The sequence below is a fragment of the Pseudocercospora fijiensis genome (genome assembly GCF_000340215.1).
Source record: "Pseudocercospora fijiensis CIRAD86 unplaced genomic scaffold MYCFIscaffold_4, whole genome shotgun sequence".
Lineage (NCBI taxonomy): Eukaryota > Fungi > Ascomycota > Dothideomycetes > Mycosphaerellales > Mycosphaerellaceae > Pseudocercospora > Pseudocercospora fijiensis.
In genome coordinates this window covers 2,958,674-2,983,036 of record NW_006921535.1, presented here as the reverse complement: position 1 = coordinate 2,983,036, position 24,363 = coordinate 2,958,674, and the positions used below count along the sequence as shown (strand labels likewise).

Here is a 24,363-nt window from a genome sequence, read left to right as displayed (position 1 = left end):
TAAAGATTGATACTAACTGGTTATTAACGTTGTTTTGTTACTAACGTTGCTTTCCACCGACAAGTGGTTACTAACAGCACCCCTAATCGAGACACTGCACCTGCACCCCACCACAGTCAGCCATACCAGCCATTGGAAGTGGAGCTTCTCTACCATGACCTTTTGGAGTATTTATTCCTTGAAGCCTGTGCGACCAGACACTGTCCGTCTACTCTCTCCCTAATTCCCACACCATGAAGCTTGCAATCCACCTAGCCTGCTTCGGCCGTCTGGTCGTGCCATCGACAGCATGGTATCTCCAAGTTCATAACCAGATTGGCTACGTAGTAGACCAACTCTTGAATCAAAACACAAAATACATGCTGTCCCAGATTCTGGAACCGGAATATAAGGGCTCAGTGGGACGTTCTGCGGCTTGGGCAGATACAGTCAGTCGAACCACCGCGCCATATTCATACAACTGGCACTGGATCAGCGCCCGAGACAATCCACCCGACGATTGCGGTCTCTTCTACCACCGCGACTGCCAGCAAGGAGGTTGTGTTGTCTCGCAAATCTTCAACCAAACCAGCATTCTGCGGCCATGCATTGCGGATCTGGCCAAGGGACACTATAAGCCAGATCAGACCTGTGCTCAGGCTCTGAAGTGGACCATACATTTCATCATGGATGTCTGCGAGCCCATGCACACGTCTATGAGGGCTTTGGGAGGAAACAGATTCCCGGTGACGTTCAATGGAACAGAGACCAACATGCACCAGACCTGGGTAAGTCTAACTTGAAATTGGAAGCTTGCCTCTAGGGTGCTGAACAGCTCTCCAGGACCGCTGGATCCTCTATGCAGGCACTGATCGTCCCAATGGTTTCGCGGACGACAAGATCGACCCATATTTCCAAGGCCTGTATGAGCGCATTCGCCGCGAGCAGAACGGCAAGGTCGGCTTCCGAGAGCCTATTGATGATTGGGCAATTTGCAACTGGGACATCGAGCGCGGGACCTACTGTCCGGAGAAATGGGCGCAAAGCAGCAATGCTATTGTATGCGATTATGCATATGGCAGATACGTCAACGGCAGCGATGTTTACAAAGACGGGTATGCCGAGGGCGCTTTCCACATTATTGAGCTGCAGCTTGCGAAGGGTAAGAGAAGATCGACGTGAAAGACAACTAACATCTTGGATGCACCTGCTGACATTTGACATAGCCGCTTGGCGTTTGGGAGGATGGCTGAATTCGCTGGCCAGCATGTATCTCAGCAAGAATCTGGCGGAAATTGATGGCGAGCAGAATCCTATGAGAGGTGTTGGTCATATCTTGGAATCAGATGTTTACAGCGGCAGCCAGCAGAATCCGTTACACAGGGACTTGTAGATTGGCCAAGAAAGTGGTCAGGGTGCTGTGAGTGAGCACATGGCTTCGTAGAATCTTGCTCATGAAAGCACGACGAATGATCAGGACTAGACAGGGCCAGTGGTTGAAGGCATTTGACGACCGCACTGAAGTGACACTGAGACCGGGTGTATGCATAAGAAATGATAGATGAAGCACGGAAGCCGCGTTGAGCATTCGGTTCCGTTGTCTAAAGCGTTGTGGTGGGCACTCAATGGACAAGACAGGTATCACTGCAGGCGCATAGCTGCGTTGCAGGCACACGGCTTCAGCATTCGGTGAGGGCAATGAAGGAGATTGCTCTTTTCTTTCTCAACGCACGCGTGCATGCTAGAGTGCCTCCGTTGAGAGTCACGCTGTTTCGCTTTGAGATTATGCAGCCCGGACAGGCAGCGTACATTATTACACCCAAGTAACGGGGCGCGGGTGAAAATTGGTCCTGGAAACTGCCGTCTCTGCATACCTAGTGACATGCATTTTGTGATAGATTCGATTATTGCAGCCGCCTTGCCTTGGCTGCAAACATCAAGCGCCCCGAAGCCATCTCAGACTCAGTTCCTCCCACAGAGGTCATAGAAATTGCTCGAGATGTGTTCAAGGGGCGAATGGAATGCGCAGCGTAAGATTGGTTAAGTGTCTCACTGCGACCAGCGGTTGACGACAGATATAGAGCCGACGAGACCGAATGAGTTCAGGCAGTAGTGCACAACATGGGTCTGAATCGTGCTCCCAGACGAGCGAACGATGCGTCTCCATGATCACTTCTACCCGAACGCTCTCATACCCCGAGGATGCATGCCACAGGCTTACGGTGGACCACTACGTGTGCCGGTCGATCTGATGAACATCAACGACTTGTTCACCATCACGTTAGGGATAGGGCTAGAGGAAAGATTTTGGCAAGGAGTGCACGCACAGGCGGAGTGTCTGGGTATTACGTATTACGCAACTCTTGGTCATATTCTTCGCTCCTCTTCCGGAGTCAGTAAGAGCTTCTTCACCATGTTGACAATGGCGGCCATTTGCACTCCGCCTTTTTGATCTGCGTTCTCCCCAACCCAGCCAACGCAATCAAAGCAAGCAAGTGCTCCTCCAGGATATTCAGTCCCGTTCCAAATCTTCCGAAGAGTGTTGTCGACCGTAGCTTGAGGGAACAGGACAACGATGTTTCTGATAGCACGTGTTGGAGGAACATCGTTACAGAGGTTCTCGGCGTACGAGCTATTCTACAACAGCTCGCTTGCGCTTGATTGAACGGTGGCTGCTCTCCACGCAGCCAATTTGCAGATGATATCGCCACTGCTCGCCAGTGCTGGGTTGCTCTCAGACGTTCTATGCACTTCCCATGGAGACCTGAGTCTCCTGAAGTATATGACTAATCGGACCATTACCGTAAGCATGACGCACATGCGGTCTCTTGGCATGGGCTTGAGGTGAATGAATTTACGCCCATGCTCGATTGAGATACTCTTGTTTTCCCATTGCGTGCGTTCCCGCTTGGATCTATTGTGAACTTCAAGTCTTCCATAAGAACGTTCAAGGCCGTAGGTGACCTTGCAAGCCTCTTCGTTGCTGACGTCAAGGTACTGTAAAGATCGGGTTGTGGAGAGGCCAAGTCGAAGGAGCGACTCTGGATGAAGAAAGCTCGTTCCTCCGCCAATCGACCTGCACCTGGCAAACAACCAGCTCAGCTGCGGCGGCTATTGCCTGACCTTGTCATGGGCGCCTGGATGTCAGTCAGTATCGTCACAACACGCCGGCACTGGCATTTCGACAGCAGAAGAGGCACACGATGAGCTTCGAAGACTGACCCATTCGTTCATTCCTGAGCCACGATAGCGATCGACCCTACCACAATGGCATTGATCAGGATTCTCGCGACTTTGCTCCTACCCACGATAGCAACCTGCCAGACCTCCACGACACTGGTAACTGCGACTACGACAGTCACTGCGACGGAAAGTGGTGCATGCAATGATTTTGTCGGCGCATGCGTTGTCTACGGCGCCGAAGGGGCAGCGCCATATACCACCACGGTCTACGCTGGAAACAGCGAGACTTCCAGAACGACAGTCACCCCCACCACAACCGTCTCAATAGGCGCGGCAGATACCACAGCCGATGCAGCAAGCGCATGTCGGGATTTTGTAGGAGCTTGCGTAGTCTATGGATCAGCTGCGGCAGGAGCAAGTTACACAACGACAGTATACAATGGAAACAGCCTACAAACGACACTAGGGAACAGCGGAGGATACATTGGCCCTGGAGGATCTAGCGATGGGTACATCGGAGAGGCTAGCAGTCTGAACATGCGAATTGTCATACCCTTGATCAGCCTCGCGGTGGTCAATGTAGGATTCTTTGTCTGGATGTAAAGAGCTAGCACATGCTCATGAGGAATGACGGCATGGGGAACGATACGATACGATGCGATGCGATACGATACGATACCTACCACCTAATGTCTACGAGCGCATAATTGATGGCACAGGTCATTTCAAACTCATTTGGACTCGCGGAAGAGTCAGGCATCCATGATCCTGGCAAAGTCTATCATCACTTCATCAAAATTACGACTAACTAATACCTGTACATTCTGTCTCCGCCATTTCGTTTTATGCTCCTGTTGAGCATGCGATAGTACAGCACGAGACCCACACATCCTACAGCCACGAAGAAAAGCAAAGCTGCATTCGTCCAGTGCCCGGTCGGATACCCTCGCGTCTTTTCGTCCGCCTTGTAGATCCAGACGCCAACAATTTGTCCCGGAGCTCCAAACGAGATATTGATTGCTATCGCGAGCCCAACGGAAGCAGTGCTGAATAAATTCGAGCTTAGCCAGCCAAGAAGTGGCGGGATGCAGCTGAACGCGCCAGAAGCTGCTACAATCAAGCAGCCATATCTTGACGCATAATCATGTGGAGGCAGTACAGCAGATGCGAGGAAGCCTATTGCGCCGATTGTAGCGAAGATGGCACTGTGAAGTCCGCGAGCATTGAAGTGATCAGCGCTCCAGGATACGAGCACTGTGACTACATAAGCCACGGCATACGGAGGAACTGCAGCAGAGTCAGCCAAGACCTAATCAATCAGTGCCATATCCTTACCTGTCATGAGCTGTGCTCGGAGCCCATCGTACCCAAGCCCGGCAGTAATCGTTGGCGTGAAGAGCGACAGGCTAGAGAATGGAGTCGAAATGCCGAAGTACACCACATAGTGCGCATACAGCCTCCAGTCCATCAACGTCTCCTTCGCGTCCTTCCACTTCATATGCTCACTGTGACCATGCGAACCTTCAAGCCTCAAGCGATCAGCCGCAAGCGCCTTCTCATCAGCATCAAGCCACTTCGCAGTCTCAGGATAATCCGGCAAGAAGAAAAACACAAGCACCGAGGACAATACAGACGGAATACCTTCCAGAATGAAAAGCCACCTCCAAGCCGAAAGCCCGCTGACTCGATTCATATGTCCAACCCCATAAGCTATTGCCCCTCCAAACGCACCCGCCAGAGTCGCAGATGCTAGGATCAATGCCACCCGGATCGAGCGCTCCTCAGTCCGGTACCAGAACGTGAGATAATACACCAGTCCGGGAAAAAGTCCTGCTTCGAAGACCCCCAAGAGGAATCGTACTGCGGTCACACTACCGAAGTTCTGCGTACCGCCTAGACCCATGGTGATTGCTCCCCATGATAGCATGAGAAATGCGATCCAGCGACTGGGACGCATGCGCTTGAGCATGTAGTTCGAGGGAACTTCGAAGAGTGCGTAGGCGATGAGGAAGACCATGAGTGCGATTGTGTATTGCATGTTGGTCATGTTGGTTTCGTGGAGGAGCTGGGATGTATGAGAGAGAAGATCTCCCTTTTTCTTCGGTGCATAGATACTCACATCATTCCCTTCCTCTTCATTCAAGACTTTTGCATTTCCGATATTGCTTCGATCGAGATAGCACAGGAGATAAATAGCTGCGCTTAAAGGAACGATTCTCCAATCCTGTTTGAACATTAAATCTCGTTCTTCTCGACTCCCGCTTCTTGTGTAGGGAGGCGTAGAAGGTCTTTGATTGATTCCCGTGGGAAATTCTGTGGATTGGGTATCGATGTCTTCGTTGACACCCCTTCTTTCGGAGTAGGGATTTTTCTCATCGGGATCTTTTGAGTCCATTTCGATTCATTCATCTATGTACAGCGAAAAGAAAAAGAGAAGAAACGGTGAGGCAAGGAGAGAAAGTGTGGCAGAGAACGTGCGTGCAACGTGCTGGTGTTCAACAGCTTCCTTTGCGGTGCAGCAATTGTGGATCATGCTGCACGAGTCGGGTTTGGGCAGAAAGTTGTTGCACGAAGACGGAGTCGGCAATTGGTTGACAAGATCGTCGGTACACTGAGTGGATCCATACAGATGCGGTGCCTCGGGGCAAAAATTCCGAAGAGAAAGCAGTCGAGGATTACTAAGTAATTTCCATTTGGACTATACATTATATTTGAACTGTACAGATATATACTCTCGCTTTCCACTTTGTACAATTGTTGTTTCGTCGTTACGTTGACTGCCATGTGCTGTTCACGGCCGACATTGAGATGCAGGATGGTGGCACTGTGTACTTGCGATTGGAACCAGATTCCCAAGTTACGCCTCCGCTTGAACCAACTTTGATGAATTTGTACTCGAAGGATGTGTCAGACGGGATAAGGACAGTCGCGTTCCAAATGGGATTCGAGGTCGTATACATTGCTGAAGACATCCTGATGGCGTTGGAGGTATTCCACTTCCCAAGCTCGTCGATAGAGCCGATGATCTTGAGGATCTCGCCCCAGGATGTGGTTGTGTTTTGGTAAAATGGCACGGATACATTGCCAGAGACTGCGCAGGATGCCGCAGGTGTATCCACGACCCGGCCGGGTAAAATCGTAGAGCTGGTTGATGTAGTCGCAGCCCTAGATTGGGACTGATCAATGTTGTTGGTAGACGCACAAAGATCTGTACCCGACAGCTCGGAAGTTTTGTAGAAAACCCTAGGTGCACCGTAGTTGATGGTTACAGCAAGATTTCCGCTCGAATCGGTTTGGATCACATTGCAGCTAAGCAGATCTGTGTATTTCGTGTAGCCTGCAAACCCGGTTTTGGCTGGCGTCAGGATTGCAGATCCGCTACCAGAGCTGCCAGAGTCCGTGAATACAGAAAGAAGTCCTTGCTTTAGAGTGGCCATGATCTTTGTGTCGGAGTATACCACTTTCGACTTCGTTGCAGCATACGTAGGATTCTTGCGGATAGCAAGGTTTCTGGCTCCATTCACTTTGGCAATGAAGGTGTACAGCGAAGACTTGGTGTTGTAGCCGGAAGTCCAAAGCGGCTCGCGGTTGTATGGGTCGACCGCTCCGTTGAAACCTTGCTCTTGTCCGTAGTAGACGATAGGAATTCCATCGTTCAAGATTGAGAACGCGATTGCATTCTGCGTCAAGCCAGTGTCCTTTGTGATTGTTGGAAACCTAGGATTATCGTGGTTTTCCAGAAAGTTGCCGAGCAACGTGACATCGGTGCAAGTCGAGTTGAGCCACTGAATGTTATTCGCAAGTTCGGTCATGGTTGCTGAAGTAGATGCGAACGCCCGGTTAAGCCAGAAATAGTTAGGATAGTTGAGAGCACCTGGCATGTAGCTCTGCCACGTGCAAAAGGAAGTCGGGTTCCCGTCTAGCACTTCACCGACAGCATAAACTCCACTTGCCTTGACGAAGCCAGGCCAGAAAGCCTGATTGACTTGCATGGCGCTGTCGAGACGTAGACCGTCTATGCTGTAGTTGGCTACCAGCTGTGTGATCCATTGGTTAAACCCGTTCTGGACAGCGGTATCTTCAGTTCTCAAATCTGGGAGAGAGACCGTGGTGTCTCCCATCCAGCAAACCTGCGTGCTGGTGGTGTTGCCATATTCGAGCGGGCAATATGGATGGTAGTATTTCTGGTCATTGAATGGGCTGAACGTGTTGTACTTCACATTTGCTGGAGCTCCATTGTATGCCATGTGATTGGTCACCACATCAACCATGAGGTACATGCCTCTAGCATGCAGAGCAGCTGAAAGCGCTTTTAGTTCTGCCGCTGTACCGAATGCGGAGTTGAGCGAATATATGTCTTGTGCCCAGTAGCCATGGTAAGGATTTCCATAAGGTGTGTTGGCAATGTTCTTCACGATTGGACTTATCCATACGGCTGTAAAGCCCATGCCTTGGATATAGTCCAGCTTATTCGTGATCCCTTGCCATGTTCCTCCACAGTAGTTGCCCCAATCGCAGGCTTGCGTGGATGAGCCATTTGTGAGAGCGAATCGGTCTGTGATAACTTGGTATATAGATTGCGACCGCCACTGTGCAGACGTCAGTGCGGTAGTGAGTCCAGCAAGAACTGGTATTAATACAAAAGGCCGCATCTTGATGGCACTATCTGTGAATCAATGACACGATCAAAAATGATCTTCGAATGCCTAAGTATCACGGTAATCTTTCTTTTTGCCAAAACTCTGCCGATAACCACACAGAGATTTCCGCATCGGCATGAAACGGGCTCTTCCAGATCGCGTCAAGTTCCTTTGTTGGTATGCACCACGGACCACATGTGGAAGTCTAGACGCTCCGAGGGCTGCTCGATTCGAGTTGAACTTGGACAATGACCTAAGACAAAGGCATCGCTCGAGAACAGCCTGCCGAAACTGGTGTCAACTCTCCAGACGCCAAAGGTAATTTGTCACTGTGGAGCCTGATCTTGATGCTCATTGCTGCGAGACAATACCACGTTGTTTGCGGGACGACATGAATTTGTTTCTGCAGACTCGTCGTCAGTCTTGCTCAGTCTGGCAATATCTGTACTGGCTCCGTGTCCCTGGAATCACCATCTCAAGCACGTGGCACTGTAAATGGCAAGTCAGTCAATTTGTGTAGGTGGCTGATCCGCGAACGTGGCTTCGGAGCTTCTGAATAAAGCCTTTGTAGTCAACATCACGATGCGGATTTGTTCGGATTGACCGGAGCCATTCAATGCTGGGGTGAAACTTGCGGTCGAGGGTCATGCAAGCTGAAGAGGCCGGTCTTTTGGAAGTCCATGAGCATCTCTGCCGTTCAGAACGGCGTGCATTCCAGCACGAGGATCCGGAATGGAGGGCCGCGCTGCTCTGACACGCAGTATCGCAGCCCAGCACAATTCGGTAGGCAAGTTGTCTAAAGTTGTCTTCGTCGCCGTCCTCTTGCTTGGTGTGAGGGCCATGCATATCGCTGGTATTGCAGCACTTCCACAGTGCACGGGGATGATCTGAGCCCATCCTCGGCCACCCAGAGGAAAGGGTCAGAGATGCTGCAGCGTCCGATCGGGGCAATCCATCTCTGCATGTCGATGTTAGAAGTTGGGTTGAAAGGAGAAGAGCGAAGCCATCGCAGTGTCTATCGACTCTAGTTCTGCCAGGAGGTTTGCCAAGCCTTTTCGCCATCACCCGCAACATATTCTAGTGGATGGCCGGAGACCACTGTCGCTTCTGCTGCTCAAGACTGGTCGGCCGAACAAGGCCCAGCGAAAGGAGATGTTCAACCAGAGATATGACTGGGAGGAAGATAGGCGCGAGCAACGACTTGAACGTAGACTTGAATGCGGAGACTGGATCTCTATCGCTTTGAGCGACCTGAAGGAAAATCGCCACTACCTTGATCAATATGGCGTTGAAGGTTTCTTCAAAGACAGCATCGCGAAGCTGCAGGAGCTGGACACCGCTCGTTGATATGCAACATGTTGCGCTGGAAGCAATGCTCCTTTTCGTATTGATAACCCAGCGCACGAAGACTGATATTTCCTAGGGAATTGAAGGTTAGCTTCTGCGAGATAAATAGCACTGTTGCATACGGTGTCAACGATACACTACTTGTTGGACTGTATGGTCTGTGGTGCCCATCACGTGCACGATGCCTCAGGCTGCAACTGCGCACCTCATCTCCCGGAGTTACACCAAGCCTTCATCTTATGGCTCCCAGACAACACAGTCTATGAAGGCCGCTTCCTCGCTGTAGGTAATGGCGGCATGCCAGGAGTAATCAGCTATGCCAGCATGCTCAACCAACTCAACAGATCCATGCATAGCAGCTTTACAGGAGCTAAATATATGGGTAGAAGTTGGGTTCTATCTAGGAAACAAGGACCAAGCTGAGCCGGAGCGCGAAGGCTAAGAAAATGGATCTGGTTTGGTGGGCGTGAAAGTAGAAGCATGACTTCACGTGCCTTATGCATCCAGACCGCCTGTGAACAAAGAAACTCATCGTCCATGCCTTCAATTGTATAGTAACTCGAGCTCCAAGAAATCGATTAGGTGAAGCGTGGAAATGTCGCACCTCTCACGCGAGTGTAAATGATGAGTTGTATGCTCGCCTGTGCCCTGAGGGGTCAACCAAATAGCATTGAAGTGGCCTCGAACCAGAGCGTGCCAAAGCCCCAGGTGAAGACGCGCGTTTCGTATGAACAGCCTGAAGCGCAGCCACAACCCCGAAGATCTTCTTCGGGTCCTCTTCATATTTCTCGATGACAAATCGGAGGAGGTCAAGGAGGGTATTTTTGGATGTCTGGTCTTTACCGGAGTTCTCGTAAGCTCGATGGATGCCTACTGAGATTGCCTCAGAGAGTGTCTTTTGCTTTGGGCCGAAGTATAGTTGGTAGTGCTTCCAGTCGATTTGTGGCATCTGCTGCATCTCAGAAAACAACACCAAAGTTTCGTGGCGAATAGAGCCTACTTTGAGCAGCGAATGCTTTGAGGGCGCAGGGAGCTGGTTATGGTCGGGGAGGGTAATCTCGTCTTCTCTGTCGTCGAGGATACTTTAGTAGAAGTGGATTATAGGCCTGGCGTGGTGGGTGGCCGTTATAAGTGGAAAAAGGGGAAGTCAGGGGCGAAAGATTGCACATGCTCCCCAGTTGAGTGAGGGAGACTGTTCACTCCGGCTGGTGAATGCCGCCATATTTATCTGCCTGTGACAAGCTGTCTTGCAATATCGTTCATTGTCTGCTCATAAGGGCGAGCTGAGGCAAACAGCGCTCTGTGAAGGTGAAGTCGAGGGTGCTTGTGAACAAAGAGCCCTCGAGAGCAGCCTGCCCAGCTTGCGGTCAGAGACAGTGGCTGCGTCTCGGCGGTATGCTTGTGATATGGGCCAGGTAAATGTCTTTAGGCAGCTGCACTCGTGAACGAGAGCCAGTCTCACCTTTCACTCTGTTCGACGTAGTGGAGTTTTGTTTGCATTCGGCCGCGAAATGGTCAGTGCTTCCCGTCCAGCAACGCGTGCTAAAGCTCGAATTTCGCGAGCTAGCGGACTTTCCAGAACATCACCATCACCATGGCTAGCGAGGTATGTCGGCTTCCCGTCTACTGGCATTGCCATTCATGCGACCGTGCGATAGTTGCTTGCAGTCGGCCACAAGCTAATGTCTTCGCAGCAGAACAACAACGGCCAAGTGCCCGCTCCATACACAGAAGGCGGCATCGTAAGTAGCACTGCTCGAGTCGATATCCGATATCCGTAGCACTACCATTTGACATCGGGAAAGATGACTGACCATTCCCAGACCGACCTCCTGAACATCATCGAAGAGACAGAGCCTCTCCCAGACGAGGACAGCACCATGGCAGCTCAGGGCCAAGACGACCTCGACGCCGCCCGACTTCAAGACGAGGACAGCACCATGGCCGCTCAGGGCGAAGACGACCTCGACGCGACACCACTCCCAGCCGATCCATTGCGCGACGGTATCCATGTGGAGCTGCGCAAGCTCCTCGAGGCGAGTGAGGCCAATGTGCGCAATGGCCTGGCCATGCGCTTCGCGCTCTATCTCCTCATCCAGCTGTTCCGCGAGACGATGAAGGACGACGAGGAGAAGGTCCTCGACAAGGACAAGGTAAGTGTGCTTCATAGCCGACCCTCACAATGTCTAATCCATTTTTGCTGACGGATTCCATCTTCTTCTCACCAGTGGCTGTCCCAAATCACCACCACCATCCATGACACGGCCGCGGACAATACCATCCGCTATAAGACCGGCGCCGTCATCACAGACGCGCTCGCGCAGGCGCCGTGGGGCATGGATGCCTCTGCATCTAATACGACCCGCACCATCAACTCCATCTTCGATGGCATGCGCAGCTTCGCGCGCACACTCAACACCGCGCTCCACCAAGAGGAGCAGAAAGGCACCATTCTCGCGGACTATGATGTCGACGAGAATAAGTCCGACGAAGAAGAGGACGGCGAGTTCGAGGGCGATGCCACTGGCACCACGGCTGCCGGCAAGAAGCCAGCGCGCCCACAGAAAGGCGGAGATGCCAACTCGCGCGACAATCGAGGCAACCATCGCCACGGTATCGCACGCCGGTGAATAATATCGATCCCCTACACTGTCGAGAAGCTTTGCTAATCATGATATAGTTGGACCACGGAAGAGTACCTGTGCCTGCTCAAGTGCTGGCTCAGGAACGCCAACAAACCACACCAAAAAAAAGTCGACGACCATAACTCGACTTTCCCAAGAGCTCCCGGCGATACGCACATGCGCACTCGAGAAGGTTGCCGGCAACAGATGGATAAGATGGTGGGACTGACGCGGGCCGGGCTGGATAAGCGGATCGAGGCGAAAATCGAGGAACTGGAGAAGGAGATTGCCGCCAAGGCGTTGATGCAGCTATCCCAGGGATAGAAGATTCGCTTCTCGTATGCAATCAGCGATGGGATAGTGCCCTCGAGGCTTGAAAGGATAGCTGCCGCATAGAGTCGACTAAGTCCTCCTAGGCCATAAGATCCCCTGAACGAATACCAATGTCATTAAAGCTGCTCTCCTCTCCTTCTTTTCACATAATTCTTCTCCAACCAGATCTAATCGGTGGCATTTTGTGCGGATTTGGGCCGAAATCAGTCCTGCGAGAAGAAGAGCGACGGAGATGTGATTCGAAAGTTTTCTCTCTTTGGCCGATGCGACTGCGAGACACATCTCTGCTGCGTGTAAAAGGCCAATGATCTTTGCGCGAATCCAGGTCGGTGCCTATACGGTGGAAAGCAGAGCAAAGGCAAGGCAAGAAGGCTGTGGCTTCACCATTAGACTGCCGCGCTGCACCGTGACTCCGTTTCGCGATCGATTATGAGGTCCTCGGGGCAACTCCATACTTATTCCATGCGGCAAGCGTTGACAAATGGCAAGGTGAGATCTGACGCTGCATGCCATGATTGTTGGCTGGTTGAATTCAGTTTTTGCTATGGCTCCTCCCTGATGTGTTTTCGCCACTGCTCCCTCGGATTATCAGTGTTGCTAGAGGAGGGAAGAAATTCGAGTGGCAGCCGAGCGAGATGAGAGGGAGCCCACCTGCCAGCTGCGATAGTTCTGAGAAACTGCAGCGCAGTGTGGGCAGTTCTACTAAGCACCTTAGGCTCAGTCTGGAGTCCGCAGGAATGCTCTGTGACAAGAAGCCGAGGCCCGTGAGTACTGTATCAGAGCAGGTCACCTGCTTCCTTGCGCCGCGCATTGTGTTCCCGTTTCGAAGAGTCTGGCTGTGCTTTCCATATCGAATTCGGCTGAGTCTACGTGCTCGAGGCACTATAGAGGCGATTGAGTGAAATCCCGGACATTCGCTCTTTCGGGGGTCTGCGACTCCCTCCGATCGGGTTTGTTACGCTTCCATACTCTGGTCCAGGAGTGCAATGAATGCGTTATTCGGAGAAGGCCAGACTGGTGATGATCGGGGCACATCCTTGGTACAGCTGCACCATAAACGGCTTCTCCTTTCCTAAGCGCTTAGCCATGGTTTTGACCTCGGATCCAGCTGAAGCTACACCATTAAAACATCGAAAAGCTAGCAACATGACAGGACAGAGCTACAGCAAGGTGGCTTAGGGGACATCCAACCTGATTGCTTGCAACAAGGTGATACTCTGGTGTTGAGCAAGTCGAAAGTGCTATCAGCGACGGATCCAGGTTCTGGCAGGCGATAGATGCTTCGAAGGGATAAAGGAGGTGATGGTCGTGGTCCTTCGCCCGAATGCCTCAGGTCTCTCTGCGTCTCGGTAATGAGATGTAGACTATACGATCCAAATAGCAGCCAGGTTCATATGTCAGCTGAGATATACTGGAGACTCCTGCGAGAGAGAGAGCGGGAGTGTCTAGAAGATTGGCGGCTCTCTTTACGTCTACGGAGGCCTATACGTACTAGAGGCTCAATGCAGCACTTCTTACCGCAGCGATATAGCACAATCCCTGCCCCTATAAATTGTTTTTAACACATCTTTTTGTCTAGGGGACTTATAGCTAAACAATATATAACAAAGATACTCTAATTTAGGTCTATCCTTAAAAAATATTAATATTTTTAGTCGATCCCTTCTAAATTAGTAAGCTATATAGCTTAAAACTCTAGAGTAGACGTTTTAGAATTTTAGTGTCTTTTAAGCCTTAGTATACTATTTTTAGCAATCTAAGATCTAGGTCTTATAGTTTTGTTTAATAAAAATCTAGTTCTAGATTTTTATTCTAGTATAGCTACTATTAGTAATATAATCTAGAAAAGAACATTATTAGAACCTAAATCCTTACTAGGTTCTCTTAAGTATATCTTTTTATATAGAAGAGTTATACCTTTATAATATAAAACAAAGATACTCTATTTTTGTTAGGACTAAAGAGGTTATACGTAATTAGTATATAACCGGGCTCGAGTAAAGCTAGGGTCTCGATGCCTTAGGTAGGGCTTGGCGCTTAGCAGTAGGCTAACTTGCCTGCCTTCCTCCCTCTCCTCCTAGCTCCTTATCGAATACTACCTATACCTACTACTACCCTATCTACCTACTAATATACCCTTCTTATATAGTATTCGATTACCCCTTTAAGGGCAGTAGCTAGATAGTCCTTATTTCAAGCTTTTAGCGGTATAGCTACGAAAACTATCGATTTAACTATATTACGCCCGAAGAACGGGACCTATATGTACTATTCTATTAAAACAACCGTACTAATTATTAAGCAAAGCCTTCTATACGGCCTATTATACTAAGTCAATCGTACTAAGCCGATATCTACTAATTCCGCTATATCCGTATCTTAGGGGCTAATAATACATTATTAGCGCCGCCCCTTATAATAGCCGGCTTATTACGAAACAACAATCGCGGCGCCGCTAGCAGCGCTAGCAACGACAATGCTAGTAGTATAGTGCCTGCCGAAGTGCCTACTAAAGTGCCTACTAAAGCACCTGCTAAAGTGCCTCCTACTAAAGAGCCTGCTACTAGGCCTGCCGAAGAACCTATAATTCTAGGTAACGACCTAGAGTTGCCTATTAACGATATTCTTAACAACATTATTAATCGACGATATAGCTAACTAGCCTTTAGCCCCTAGCTAGTAGCGAGGCTTTAAGAAGCTACCTAAAACAGGCTCGCTACTCTACGTTAAGAATAATAGCTAAAGGATAACCTCCTCGAAATTCGCCGCCTTTAGGAGGCCCTAACAACTAACACTAAGCCGATAGTAGGGCCTTCCTTACTATTAGTCCTAGTCTAGAAGAAGGATGCTAAACTTAAGGACTATACCGTGTTTAACGGCTCTAGTCGAAAGCAATACAACGACTATATCCGTAACTGTAAGCTTAACTAACGAAACGCACTAAGGGCTCTACTAAATAACTATTTACTAGTCGTCTATGCTATACAGTACATTAATAGCGACCTAAAACGTACCTAGGATAACTATTTTAATTCCCTCGATAATCAGACCGCTGTTTAGTAGCAAACCTACAAAACCATTATGCTAGACACCCTTAGAAACCCTATACTAAGGCAATAATATGCTTAGGACCTGTATCTTCGAGCTAAACAAAAGACTAATCAATCGGCTCGTTTATTCGAGGCCTATTTAAAGACCCTCGAGGATAACCTCCCGGCTAAGACTAATTCTATATAGATCTCGGAAATACGCCTAAAACTTAGATAGGAACTTATCCTCGAATTGGACCGTCGCCGTATATTCGAACAAGCTAACCTAATACGTATTTAATTTATAGTCGAAGTAGAAACAGCCGAGCGAGCTATCTAGCTCTAATAACGACTAGAATCGAGGATCCGGCTAGCTAGTACGAACCGCGGCAATCGTAGTAGCCGCGGAGGAAACCAAGGTTCCTACTATAATAACAATGCTAACAATAGGAATAGTAACAATAACCGTAGAAAAGGCCGTAGCCGCCGGCTATATAGAGGAGGCCGCGATAGTAGACCCCGCAGTGGTTCGGGTTAGTTTGGTTTGGTTTGCTAAGCCGAAACTCTGGTTTGGTTTGGGTTGGTTTGCTAAGCAACCATATAAGTAGCTAGTTCGAACCATATAATTTATCGGTTTTTAAGAAGTGTACGAATGTATACGTAGCTTTAAGCAAGCCCTTTGTAAGACTTAGTAGTGTAGCCGGCAGCGTAGCCGGCATTTTTAGTCCTTAGTACTTATAGAATTTTCGAATCCTACTTAGGCTACGTGGTTGTATAAAGGTACTTATATGACCTTAAATCTATAGACAATTAGCTAAGGGTACTAACCAATTAAAAGTATACACACATACATAAGGCATTATAGTTTAGTTCGGAAACTGTACTCCTTAGGTATGAATTTCATCCTTTCGTTCACGGTTCAATTCCCTAACTGCTTAGTAGAATGTCTTCATCCAGATCTAGGTAGAACTTATCGATTTCCCTAGAAGTCCTCCTCCTTAAGAAGTTTATGCACTTTCCTACCGAACTATTCGACAACATTAAGTACTAGGATAGCTCCTCCCTCGGTATCGGCACAGTATATAAAAGAGCTATAAGGCAGCTCTATAGAACGTTCTACTAGTCACTCGCTATACTAAGGCCGAATGCTAGTTCGTTCCTTAGAACTCTTAGTCATTTAGGAGATATAAAGGGTAGGGCAGGTAGTGACTTCGTATTATATAAGGAGGTAGAGGCTGCTATAGAAGAGGCCTTCAACCTGTAGAAGATAGTGAAAGATATAGAGGCAGCTGTAGGTCTAGGTACCTAGTTGAATTTCTAGTAGGTAGAGTATAAGGATATTTAGAGGGAGTATTAGGTAGAGTTGCGAAGGCAGGTGTATAATATGCTCTAGAAAACAGGGATAGTGCCTATAACTATAACTATTAGGCTCTTCAACCTTCCTTATTTTTCCCTATTTTCTTTTTATAAAAATCTAAACTAATACAAATCAACCGGAATGTCTATCTTCTTTTAGTTCTTTGAAAAACCTAGCAGCGTAGCTAGCAGCGTAGCCGGCAGCGTAGCCGGCAGCGTAGCCGGCCTTTTTACTCCTTAGTATTAACGGGATTTTGGGAGACTTCTATTCCGTACGGCCAATAAAGCATACTGTACTATATACATATACTTAGAGAGTATTTAGAGCGCGGTATACAGCGCCGTATAATAGCGGCTCATTTCGCATATAGAAAAGCTTGTAGACGACACTACGAACATCCTTCCTACTAGTATATCCATCCTATCTACTACTATCTCGAATGTAGACATTCTAGCCTTTTAGGATCTAATCGAGTACTTTAAAATCCTTATCTATAATCGTTATACGCTTCGCGTAGATAGCTATAAGGTTGACCGCTAAAATAGTATTAGCATAGTCCGAAAAGAGGTAGAAGAGAAACATACATTCGAAGATACGAACTAGGTAGGCTTCTATAGCCTCTTAAAGGGCGCCTATCGCGGAGGCTTAGAAGCGAAGGTCCATTCTATAATCCTAGGCAATTTCGCGAATAAGTCGTTAGAAAGGAGTTTTGCGGATTAGGAGCTTAGAACTCTTCTAATACTGCCGAATCTTACGGAGGGCTACGGCTAAAGAAGGATTAGTAAAAAGATAGTAAGAATACCGGCTACGCTGCCGGCTATGCTGCCGGCTACGCTGCCGGCTACAAATAGGACTTACTTCCTAGGCGCTATCGACGCTTCGTACGATTGCTACTAGTAGTAGAAGCGCTAGTTGTCGTCTTGCGTAGAGCCTTGCCCGCCGTTGTCTTACGCGGAGCCTTGCTCGCGACGCCCTTTCTAGCACCGGAGCTAGCGGTAGTAGCAGCAGCTATCTTACGTTGATATACTATGCTCGTTCCTTTATTTCCGATCTTGTTGCGACCCGTAGAAGTAGCAGGTCCCTTCTTGCGAGGCGTCGTGACTTAGTTAAGTGGATTCGCTATTGTAAAAGTCGTCGAATTGAGGAAAAAAGTGCGTTACGAAGGTGTACGAAGGCGCGCGCGGAGCGAGGGTATTGCGGAGGTAGTAGATATAGAGCGTAGAGGTGTAGGTATCGATACGAAGGTTAAATATAGCGAGAGAGGTAGTGTCGCGGTGTCGCTAGGCAATAGAGTGAGCTTCGCGCAAGCCTATATTATAGTAACGTTAGAGTAAGGAAAGAAGGCAGGTACGGCTGAAAAAGGCAGGTACGGCAGACTTTGAAATATAGCCGGCATATATAGCCGGTATAGTAATAGGCGAAAGCCTCCTTTTAATAAATAGCCGGCGTGATAATAGTATCCTACTATAGTATAGATATTCTTTAGTAATGCCTTTACTAGCTATAGTAATCTTATAAGTAACCTAGGCCTATTGCTAGTAAATATAAGAAATATCAGGTAGGCTATACTAAACAAGCTAGTTATTTAGCAGAAAAAGGCCTACTACCGTCTCTATATGCCGGCTACGGGTGCCGACTATCGCTCTAAATTCAACTCTGCCCTATCTCGGAGGCTGAGGTACCGAGCGGAAACCCTACAGCTTATATTCACTCGGTTGTCGCGGAGCGCTTACAGGTGAGGTATTAGAAAAGAGTATAAAAAGTACGAGAAGAGTATCCTAGGATATAGGTCGTAAGTAAATAAGAGTAGTACGCCTAGTTATTTATATAGTACGTTACTCTATACGACTAAGAGCCTATATTATCTTGAACTTCGCTTGTAAGACCTCGACTCTACTAGTATACTATCGATCTCCTCCTCGGTCGCTAATACGCTATCTCAATTCTTCTTCGAGTTGCCGGACTTAGTACGTATCTGTAGCTATACAATAGCGCTACGTATTATAGAGAATTTCTCGTTGAAGTTTCTCTCTCGTAGGCTTACTATCTACCTCGCAGTATAGAGGATCAAAGTGCTAATACTAAAGAATCTCCTTATAGTTAGGATACTAGGGCTCCTTAGGACCTTTGTGTTTTAGGTCTGAATAGAGACGTATTATAAACGTTCTATCGCCCTTTCGCTTACTACCCGCTAGGTCGCGATATGCGAAGAAACTAATCTGAATGTAGCTCGTCTCTATAATAGCCGGGTGAATATAGAGCGCTAGGTTTCTACTTCGTACCTTAGATTTAGGGACGGCGCGGAGATAAAATTAGAAATATAGCCGGCACCTGTAGCCGGCAAAACGATGCGAAAATGGGCCTCCTCCTAGGTTAATCTAACGACTAAATACAATTTCCAACTAATCCGCTGTAAACCGACGCCGAATTTTAGCTAGAAGCTGCATATCTTTATTTTAAAGAGTAACCCGCTTCGTATAGATAGCAAGGAGGTTTGAAAGCTTAAGCTCGGTTACGAGAAATGCCTCCGTAGCTTCCTAAAGAGCACTAATCGCCTTAGCCGTAAATCGCATACTAGACCGAAAATCTAATGTAATTTCTCGGACGAGTCGCTAGAAGGGAGTCTTAGGGATTAAAAGCTCGGTCCCTCTTTTGTTTTAGAAAAGCCGGATCTAGCGAAGGGTAATAGTACCTAGTTTAAAGCGCCGCTTCTTTGTCGTCGAGTCCTGCCTTATTCCCTTTCTTTTAATAGAAAGATAACTTTTCTTCGCGATAGTCTTTGTCCGCCTACTCTTTTTAGCCTTCTCCTGTCTACCTATAGCCTTCTTATTTTTCGGTACTGTTTTCCGAGGAACCCCCTTCCTTCGTATATACTACGGAGAGCCTTACTCTTCCGATATCTCGTTCTCGCTACGGTCTCCCTATACTTAGCTTGCTTTACCCTTGCCCTTTAGCCTCTAAAGATATTTATCTACGCGTTTAGGCGACGAGGGCATATCGGTAGGACCTAGAAATTAATAAGCATATAATCGTAAGGAGACATTAATGCTTCTTGCCTTCTAGAATAAATGGTCTTCTATTAAACCGCCTTATTAGGTTATCGTCAGATTCGAATAAAGGATAGTAGCTTAAGGAAGGGGAAGCAGCCGGCTTAGGAAGGCCCGAAGAGCCGAATCCTTAAGGCATGTTTGTCTTTAAGAATATAGGGAAAGGGAAGAAGGAGAGGAAGAGCGAACAGAGAATTAGAAATAGTCCGTAGGTAAGCGGGGTCGGTTGCTATAGCAACTAGTCTATTTGGGTCCTAGGAATTCGAAACACATTTCGGACATATGCCGGCTATATACGCCGGCTATATTACCTTATACGTAAACGCTTCGTCTCCTTAAAGCTGCTCTAAGCCTATATACGTTTCCGCTTCTCGACCCGGTATCGCCTTCTGCCTCCGCCCTCCTCCTCTTCGTTATCGCTAATTAGGGTTTCGCTTAGACTAAATTTCGCATTCTCTTCGCGCTCCTAGGTTTCTTCGATCTTAAGGTTTTCCAATTCCTCGATTAACTCCTTTAGTATAATCTTTAGTAACCTGCCTTAGCGATTCTAGTAGAGGAGATAGTATCGGAATACTATAATAGATTCGAAGGTAGTAGGCGAGTATGTTCGATTAAAGCGGCCCTAGTAACGAGCGATACTAAAAGACCTCTTATAGCCTATGCCTACGCTCGGGATAGCGAGGACGTCCCGAGCGACCGACGCTATCGTTAGAAACTTAGGCTCTAACCGCTGCTATATAGCGAGAATATCGTCTCCGAATTCGTCTAGAAGACCGGTAAGATCTAGAGATTATTAGCCCTCTTTCCGAGCCTACGGGTTTATACTTACTCGCGCGCCGATAGAGATCGAACTCTTCTTTATTCACTTTAGTAGTTGCTTCCTCTTCTGCCTCTACTTCCTGCCTACGAAACAGGTATAATATCGGAGCCTTCTAAACCTTCTTTTTCTTTGTAGGAGCTGCATTTAGACTAGTTTCTTTCCGACGCTCGTAGAACATCTTTTCTAGAATAGTCTAGTAATGCTTCGGCTATACCTCGTCCGCCTTCTATTCCGGCCTCTGCTAGTATATATCCTTTTCTACCGGGTTGAGCAAGCACGTAACGCTATAGATATCCCCGAACGAGTTAAAGGTAGTACTGTAATATTTATGCAACTTAGTATAGGAGGTGTCTATAGCTTTCGTTATAGCTACTTTCTAGGGAACGCTCTTCCTAGCTAGCTTAGCTGCGGTTTCCTCGAGCTCGTTAAAGAGTTAGTTATAGTACGTAAAGATAAGGTAGATCGTCGGTCCTCGGGTTCTTCTAATCGTAGTAGTAACCTTCGCGTAATGCTTACTAATATCGACGAGATACTCTGCTTAGCGCTATTCGGCGGCGGTAAGGCCGAGCTACTTAATACCCTCGGAACTCTAATAGATCTCGAGAGCGGTACGTAAAGTATATCCCCTCGTAACTATATAGAAAGTCGAATCGAACCGGGTCTTAACGTCTTAGGTAAAACGGAGTAGGCGCTAAGGAGGCCGCTTTTGCTATCGCTTATTCTATGCGATATTCTAGGTATCGGTTTTAGGGCGCTCGATTAGGTTCTTTTAAATAGCCTCGAATCGGTTATATCTCTATAAGCTCGAGTTCGTATATATTACTAGACGACGAAGCTAGAGAAAAAGAGTTAGAACTATACTAGGTTACCGGCTATAGGTGCCGGCTACGGACAAAAGTTATACCTTATACAAAACGAGAGCGAGGCTCTCTGCCTTATCCCGTCTTATTACTATAATAAGTTTCTCGACTTTCGACTTTGCTTTATCCTTATTTAGGATCTTCTGTTGGTCGTCGTTTAATAGTGCAATTTTAAGCGTCTTAAAGAGGGCTCGGATCGCGATTTGAACTATATAAGCGAGGTAGGGAAACTTCTATAGGGATACAACTAGCAACGACGTCGGCTCCGATTCAATAGGGCTAGGGCTATTAATAGGCTCCTCTTTATCGTTATTATCGTGCGTATTATCGTACGTATCCGGAATCGTAGCGAGCTTAATATTCGGAAGATTAAGCTAGATTGTAGACCTTGTAATCTCCTCTACGCACTCGACCCTATCGATATAATTAGTGATTTTAAAGATATATGCGAGTGAATTGTATATACAACGCCTTATACAATGTTCGATTATTACTAGCGTTGTCCGTAGTAATCGAGATCAGTTTCGTTGTTACGCTAACCCTGTCTATTACCGTATAGACAAGCTTCGCTATATCCTTACTAGTATAGGAACCTAGAATTTTAGGGAATCCGATTATAAGTTCCTAGAGTTTCTAATCCGAATTGATAAAGTATAGTATAATCGAGAGGAAGGAGGCTCTTATAGTCCGGCTTGACTAGCTATCGATAGCAATAGCTACTCGGCGAGTATTACGGAGGATCTCCCGAATGTCGTCTAACGTAGCCTCTTTGTTCTTTTCGAATATGATACGCTAGGTTGTCGCGCCGAGAAATAGGGGAGGGTAGTTTATAAGACATAGGTATGTCTTCTATATAGACTCCCTTTCGTAGAAGTCTTCCGGAAGACCGTTTGTAGCTAGCATTTCGTTTGCTAGTTGCTTAAAGTCTTCGGGGGAGAAATCGGTAGCCTTTAATCCTAGAGCTTCCTTAAGCGTAGCCTATAATAATTAGCTAGATCTCTACGGTTGATTCAGGTAGCCGGAATCTATAGCCGGCAGCTATAGCCGGCAGCTATAGCCGGTATTTTAGAAGATATACCTCTTTCTAGAACGCTATATCTATATCAACTCTCCTCTCTCCTTAAGATTCCCGACACCGTTTAGAATAGAGATAGTTCGTAGGCGATAAGTTCCTATCCCCTAGTTTCGGGTGTTTTAAGATTGAACCGCAGAAGTTGTAGACAATTACTAGTTGACCTTTAAGTCGAGAAGTCGTATAACGGTGCAATGCCCCCTCTATAAAGAACTTCTAGAATATATCCGTTCGCTCCTTACTCCCCTATCGCATCGAGTACTTCCGGAGTTTATACTCCTTCGAACGTAAGTATAAAGGGAACTATATCTTATAGACCTATTGATTAAACTGCTCTATATACTCGGGTTTCTAAAGATACGCCTAGCTAGCCTTTTCGAAGATTTCCGGATTAATACTCGATGTTCTTATATCTCCGAACAACCTTCTGCTTAGACTCCGTAAAGGTAAGGACTAGGTAGTAGTACCCTATAATGAATTCCTACTACTAGGATTCGGAGAGGATGAATCTAGCCCTAATCGTAGTCTAGGACTCGATAGGCTCGAAGGTGAGTATACGACCTCCTCTCGACGTTGTCGCAATCTCGCTCGTATACTAGACTGTTTCGACTGTCGTCTCGTTATTACCCTTCCTAGTGTAGCGCCTAGTATATATACAATGTCGGTCGGCATGTTTTGAGGTTTCGTACGGTAAGGTAAGGACTTAGGAGTAGTAGATGTATACTAGTAGCTATAGAGAAACACCCTTTCTTTTATAGCATCGTATCGTTAGGAACAGCTAGGCAGTAAATAGCTAGCTACCTTTTTTTTTTGTTTCCTAGCTACCTAACTACTAGATTTTTTTTCCTAGCTACCCTAGCTAGCCTAACCACTAGAATTTCTTTCCTAGCTACCCTAACTACCTGAATTTTGCCTTCTATACGGCGGCTCTCTCCTACTAACGGAACCGAGCTACTGTACCTAACGAATCTAAGCTCGTTTTTAGTCTCAATCTATCCTCTTTCGGTATAAGACACTCGATAAGTAAATGCTTAGGCCGAGTCTAACTACGAAACCTAAGACTAACTAATAGCTCTATTAACCAATCCTGATCCTCGAACTCCTTCCGCTTCTTAGTAAAGACCTTAAAGAGCGCTCGAGCTTCTTCGGGTGCCTACGGAGTAGTCGAGATAAAGCCGTATCGCTGAAATAGGTAATCCTTCGGAGGCTTATATAGAGATTTAGAGAATTCCAACGCTAACCCATCCTACTAGCAGCTTAGATTCCGGATATAAGCCCTCTCTGCCTTAGTAAAGATTTTATATAGCAGTGGCACTCTGCCTTCGAGAAACGCTTTCTGTTTAACTGTTAGTATCTGCCGGCTACGAACGCCGGCTATATATGCTAAGCATAGAATAATTACCTGTACCCCTTCCTCCTATAGTAACACTTCTGCCGTCCTTAGATACCTAGCCCCGATCGTATTAATCGCAAGCCACTTTGCCTTTATAGACGTAAAGGCTTCGCTCTAATACTAATAAAGAAACTTCCACTCTATATCGAGGATATAAAGACGACTAGTCTCGATTCCAATCCTTACTAGCTTTTCGTAGTAGCTTTAACTATAATTTTCTAGATTGATAGGACTTATGCCTTAGCCCTTTACTAGTATCTCGTCTCTTTGACTGTACTCGATCTACTCTTAGCGCTTATCGTCTATAGCGTTAGGCCCTAAGACTGCACCTGTTACTAGATCGACGTATAGTATCTCCTCGCTTTTTTTAGTTCCTTTATTCGTAGTATTAAGCTCTGTCGCGGTATCCTAAACTCTAGTATTGTTGTTCTCGGCTATCTAAATATCTCCGTTACTATCGGTCGTATCGATAGAGGTAGCGACTATAGGTCTGAATGCTATTAGTTAACGTGTTAAAGAAAAATATACCGGCTACAGCTGCCGGCTACGGCTGCCGGCTATAGCTGCTAGCTACGGCCGCTAGCTAGATTGACTTACGCTGCTAGAACTTTACGCTCGAAAACTAGCCGCAATTCTTTCCTCCTCTTAGCCTTCTCTTAGGTTGTCTTCTTATTCTAAC

The 24,363-nt window shown here is 47.2% G+C and overlaps 8 protein-coding genes across 8 annotated transcripts; 4 read left to right on the top strand and 4 right to left on the bottom strand.

The window, feature by feature from the left end:
• Positions 1 to 233: 233 nt before the first annotated feature.
• MYCFIDRAFT_188290 (uncharacterized protein) lies at positions 234 to 1,161 on the top strand (the record flags this gene model as incomplete). The annotated part of the gene is made up of 2 exons (XM_007928290.1): positions 234 to 767; positions 823 to 1,161. The coding sequence occupies 2 exons, from the start codon at positions 234 to 236 to the stop codon at positions 1,159 to 1,161; spliced, it is 873 nt and encodes a 290-aa protein (XP_007926481.1).
• A 1,099-nt stretch (positions 1,162 to 2,260) lies between these two features.
• Positions 2,261 to 3,924, bottom strand: MYCFIDRAFT_207717 (uncharacterized protein; the record flags this gene model as incomplete). Its single annotated transcript, XM_007928288.1, has 7 exons — positions 3,182 to 3,924; positions 3,146 to 3,152; positions 3,062 to 3,090; positions 2,647 to 3,034; positions 2,392 to 2,616; positions 2,303 to 2,353; positions 2,261 to 2,272 (listed from the first exon to the last, which is right to left on the bottom strand). Exons 1-7 carry the CDS (start codon positions 3,211 to 3,213, stop codon positions 2,261 to 2,263), a joined length of 744 nt encoding a protein of 247 aa, XP_007926479.1. The 5' UTR covers positions 3,214 to 3,924.
• MYCFIDRAFT_211264 (uncharacterized protein) lies at positions 3,069 to 3,924 on the top strand. Its single transcript, XM_007928289.1, has one exon. The coding sequence runs from the start codon at positions 3,247 to 3,249 to the stop codon at positions 3,763 to 3,765; it is 519 nt and encodes a 172-aa protein (XP_007926480.1). The 5' UTR covers positions 3,069 to 3,246; the 3' UTR covers positions 3,766 to 3,924.
• A 46-nt stretch (positions 3,925 to 3,970) lies between these two features.
• Positions 3,971 to 5,398, bottom strand: MYCFIDRAFT_84857 (uncharacterized protein; the record flags this gene model as incomplete). The annotated part of the gene is made up of 3 exons (XM_007928287.1): positions 3,971 to 4,422; positions 4,498 to 5,227; positions 5,282 to 5,398. The coding sequence occupies 3 exons, from the start codon at positions 5,396 to 5,398 to the stop codon at positions 3,971 to 3,973; spliced, it is 1,299 nt and encodes a 432-aa protein (XP_007926478.1).
• A 532-nt stretch (positions 5,399 to 5,930) lies between these two features.
• Positions 5,931 to 7,814, bottom strand: MYCFIDRAFT_46000 (glycoside hydrolase family 13 carbohydrate-binding module family 20 protein; the record flags this gene model as incomplete). The annotated part of the gene is made up of 1 exon (XM_007927621.1): positions 5,931 to 7,814. One exon carries the CDS (start codon positions 7,812 to 7,814, stop codon positions 5,931 to 5,933), a length of 1,884 nt encoding a protein of 627 aa, XP_007925812.1.
• A 24-nt stretch (positions 7,815 to 7,838) lies between these two features.
• Positions 7,839 to 9,225, top strand: MYCFIDRAFT_174653 (uncharacterized protein; the record flags this gene model as incomplete). Its single annotated transcript, XM_007928286.1, has 11 exons — positions 7,839 to 7,872; positions 7,925 to 7,999; positions 8,061 to 8,179; positions 8,212 to 8,285; positions 8,323 to 8,339; positions 8,365 to 8,372; positions 8,412 to 8,426; positions 8,456 to 8,593; positions 8,639 to 8,766; positions 8,801 to 9,144; positions 9,173 to 9,225. The coding sequence occupies 11 exons, from the start codon at positions 7,839 to 7,841 to the stop codon at positions 9,223 to 9,225; spliced, it is 1,005 nt and encodes a 334-aa protein (XP_007926477.1).
• Positions 9,226 to 9,487: 262 nt separating this feature from the next.
• MYCFIDRAFT_211263 (uncharacterized protein) lies at positions 9,488 to 10,236 on the bottom strand. The gene has a single exon (XM_007928285.1). The coding sequence runs from the start codon at positions 10,105 to 10,107 to the stop codon at positions 9,757 to 9,759; it is 351 nt and encodes a 116-aa protein (XP_007926476.1). The 5' UTR covers positions 10,108 to 10,236; the 3' UTR covers positions 9,488 to 9,756.
• Positions 10,237 to 10,743: 507 nt separating this feature from the next.
• MYCFIDRAFT_84855 (uncharacterized protein) lies at positions 10,744 to 12,097 on the top strand (the record flags this gene model as incomplete). The annotated part of the gene is made up of 5 exons (XM_007928284.1): positions 10,744 to 10,755; positions 10,844 to 10,891; positions 10,973 to 11,302; positions 11,378 to 11,762; positions 11,934 to 12,097. 5 exons carry the CDS (start codon positions 10,744 to 10,746, stop codon positions 12,095 to 12,097), a joined length of 939 nt encoding a protein of 312 aa, XP_007926475.1.
• Positions 12,098 to 24,363: the final 12,266 nt, after the last annotated feature.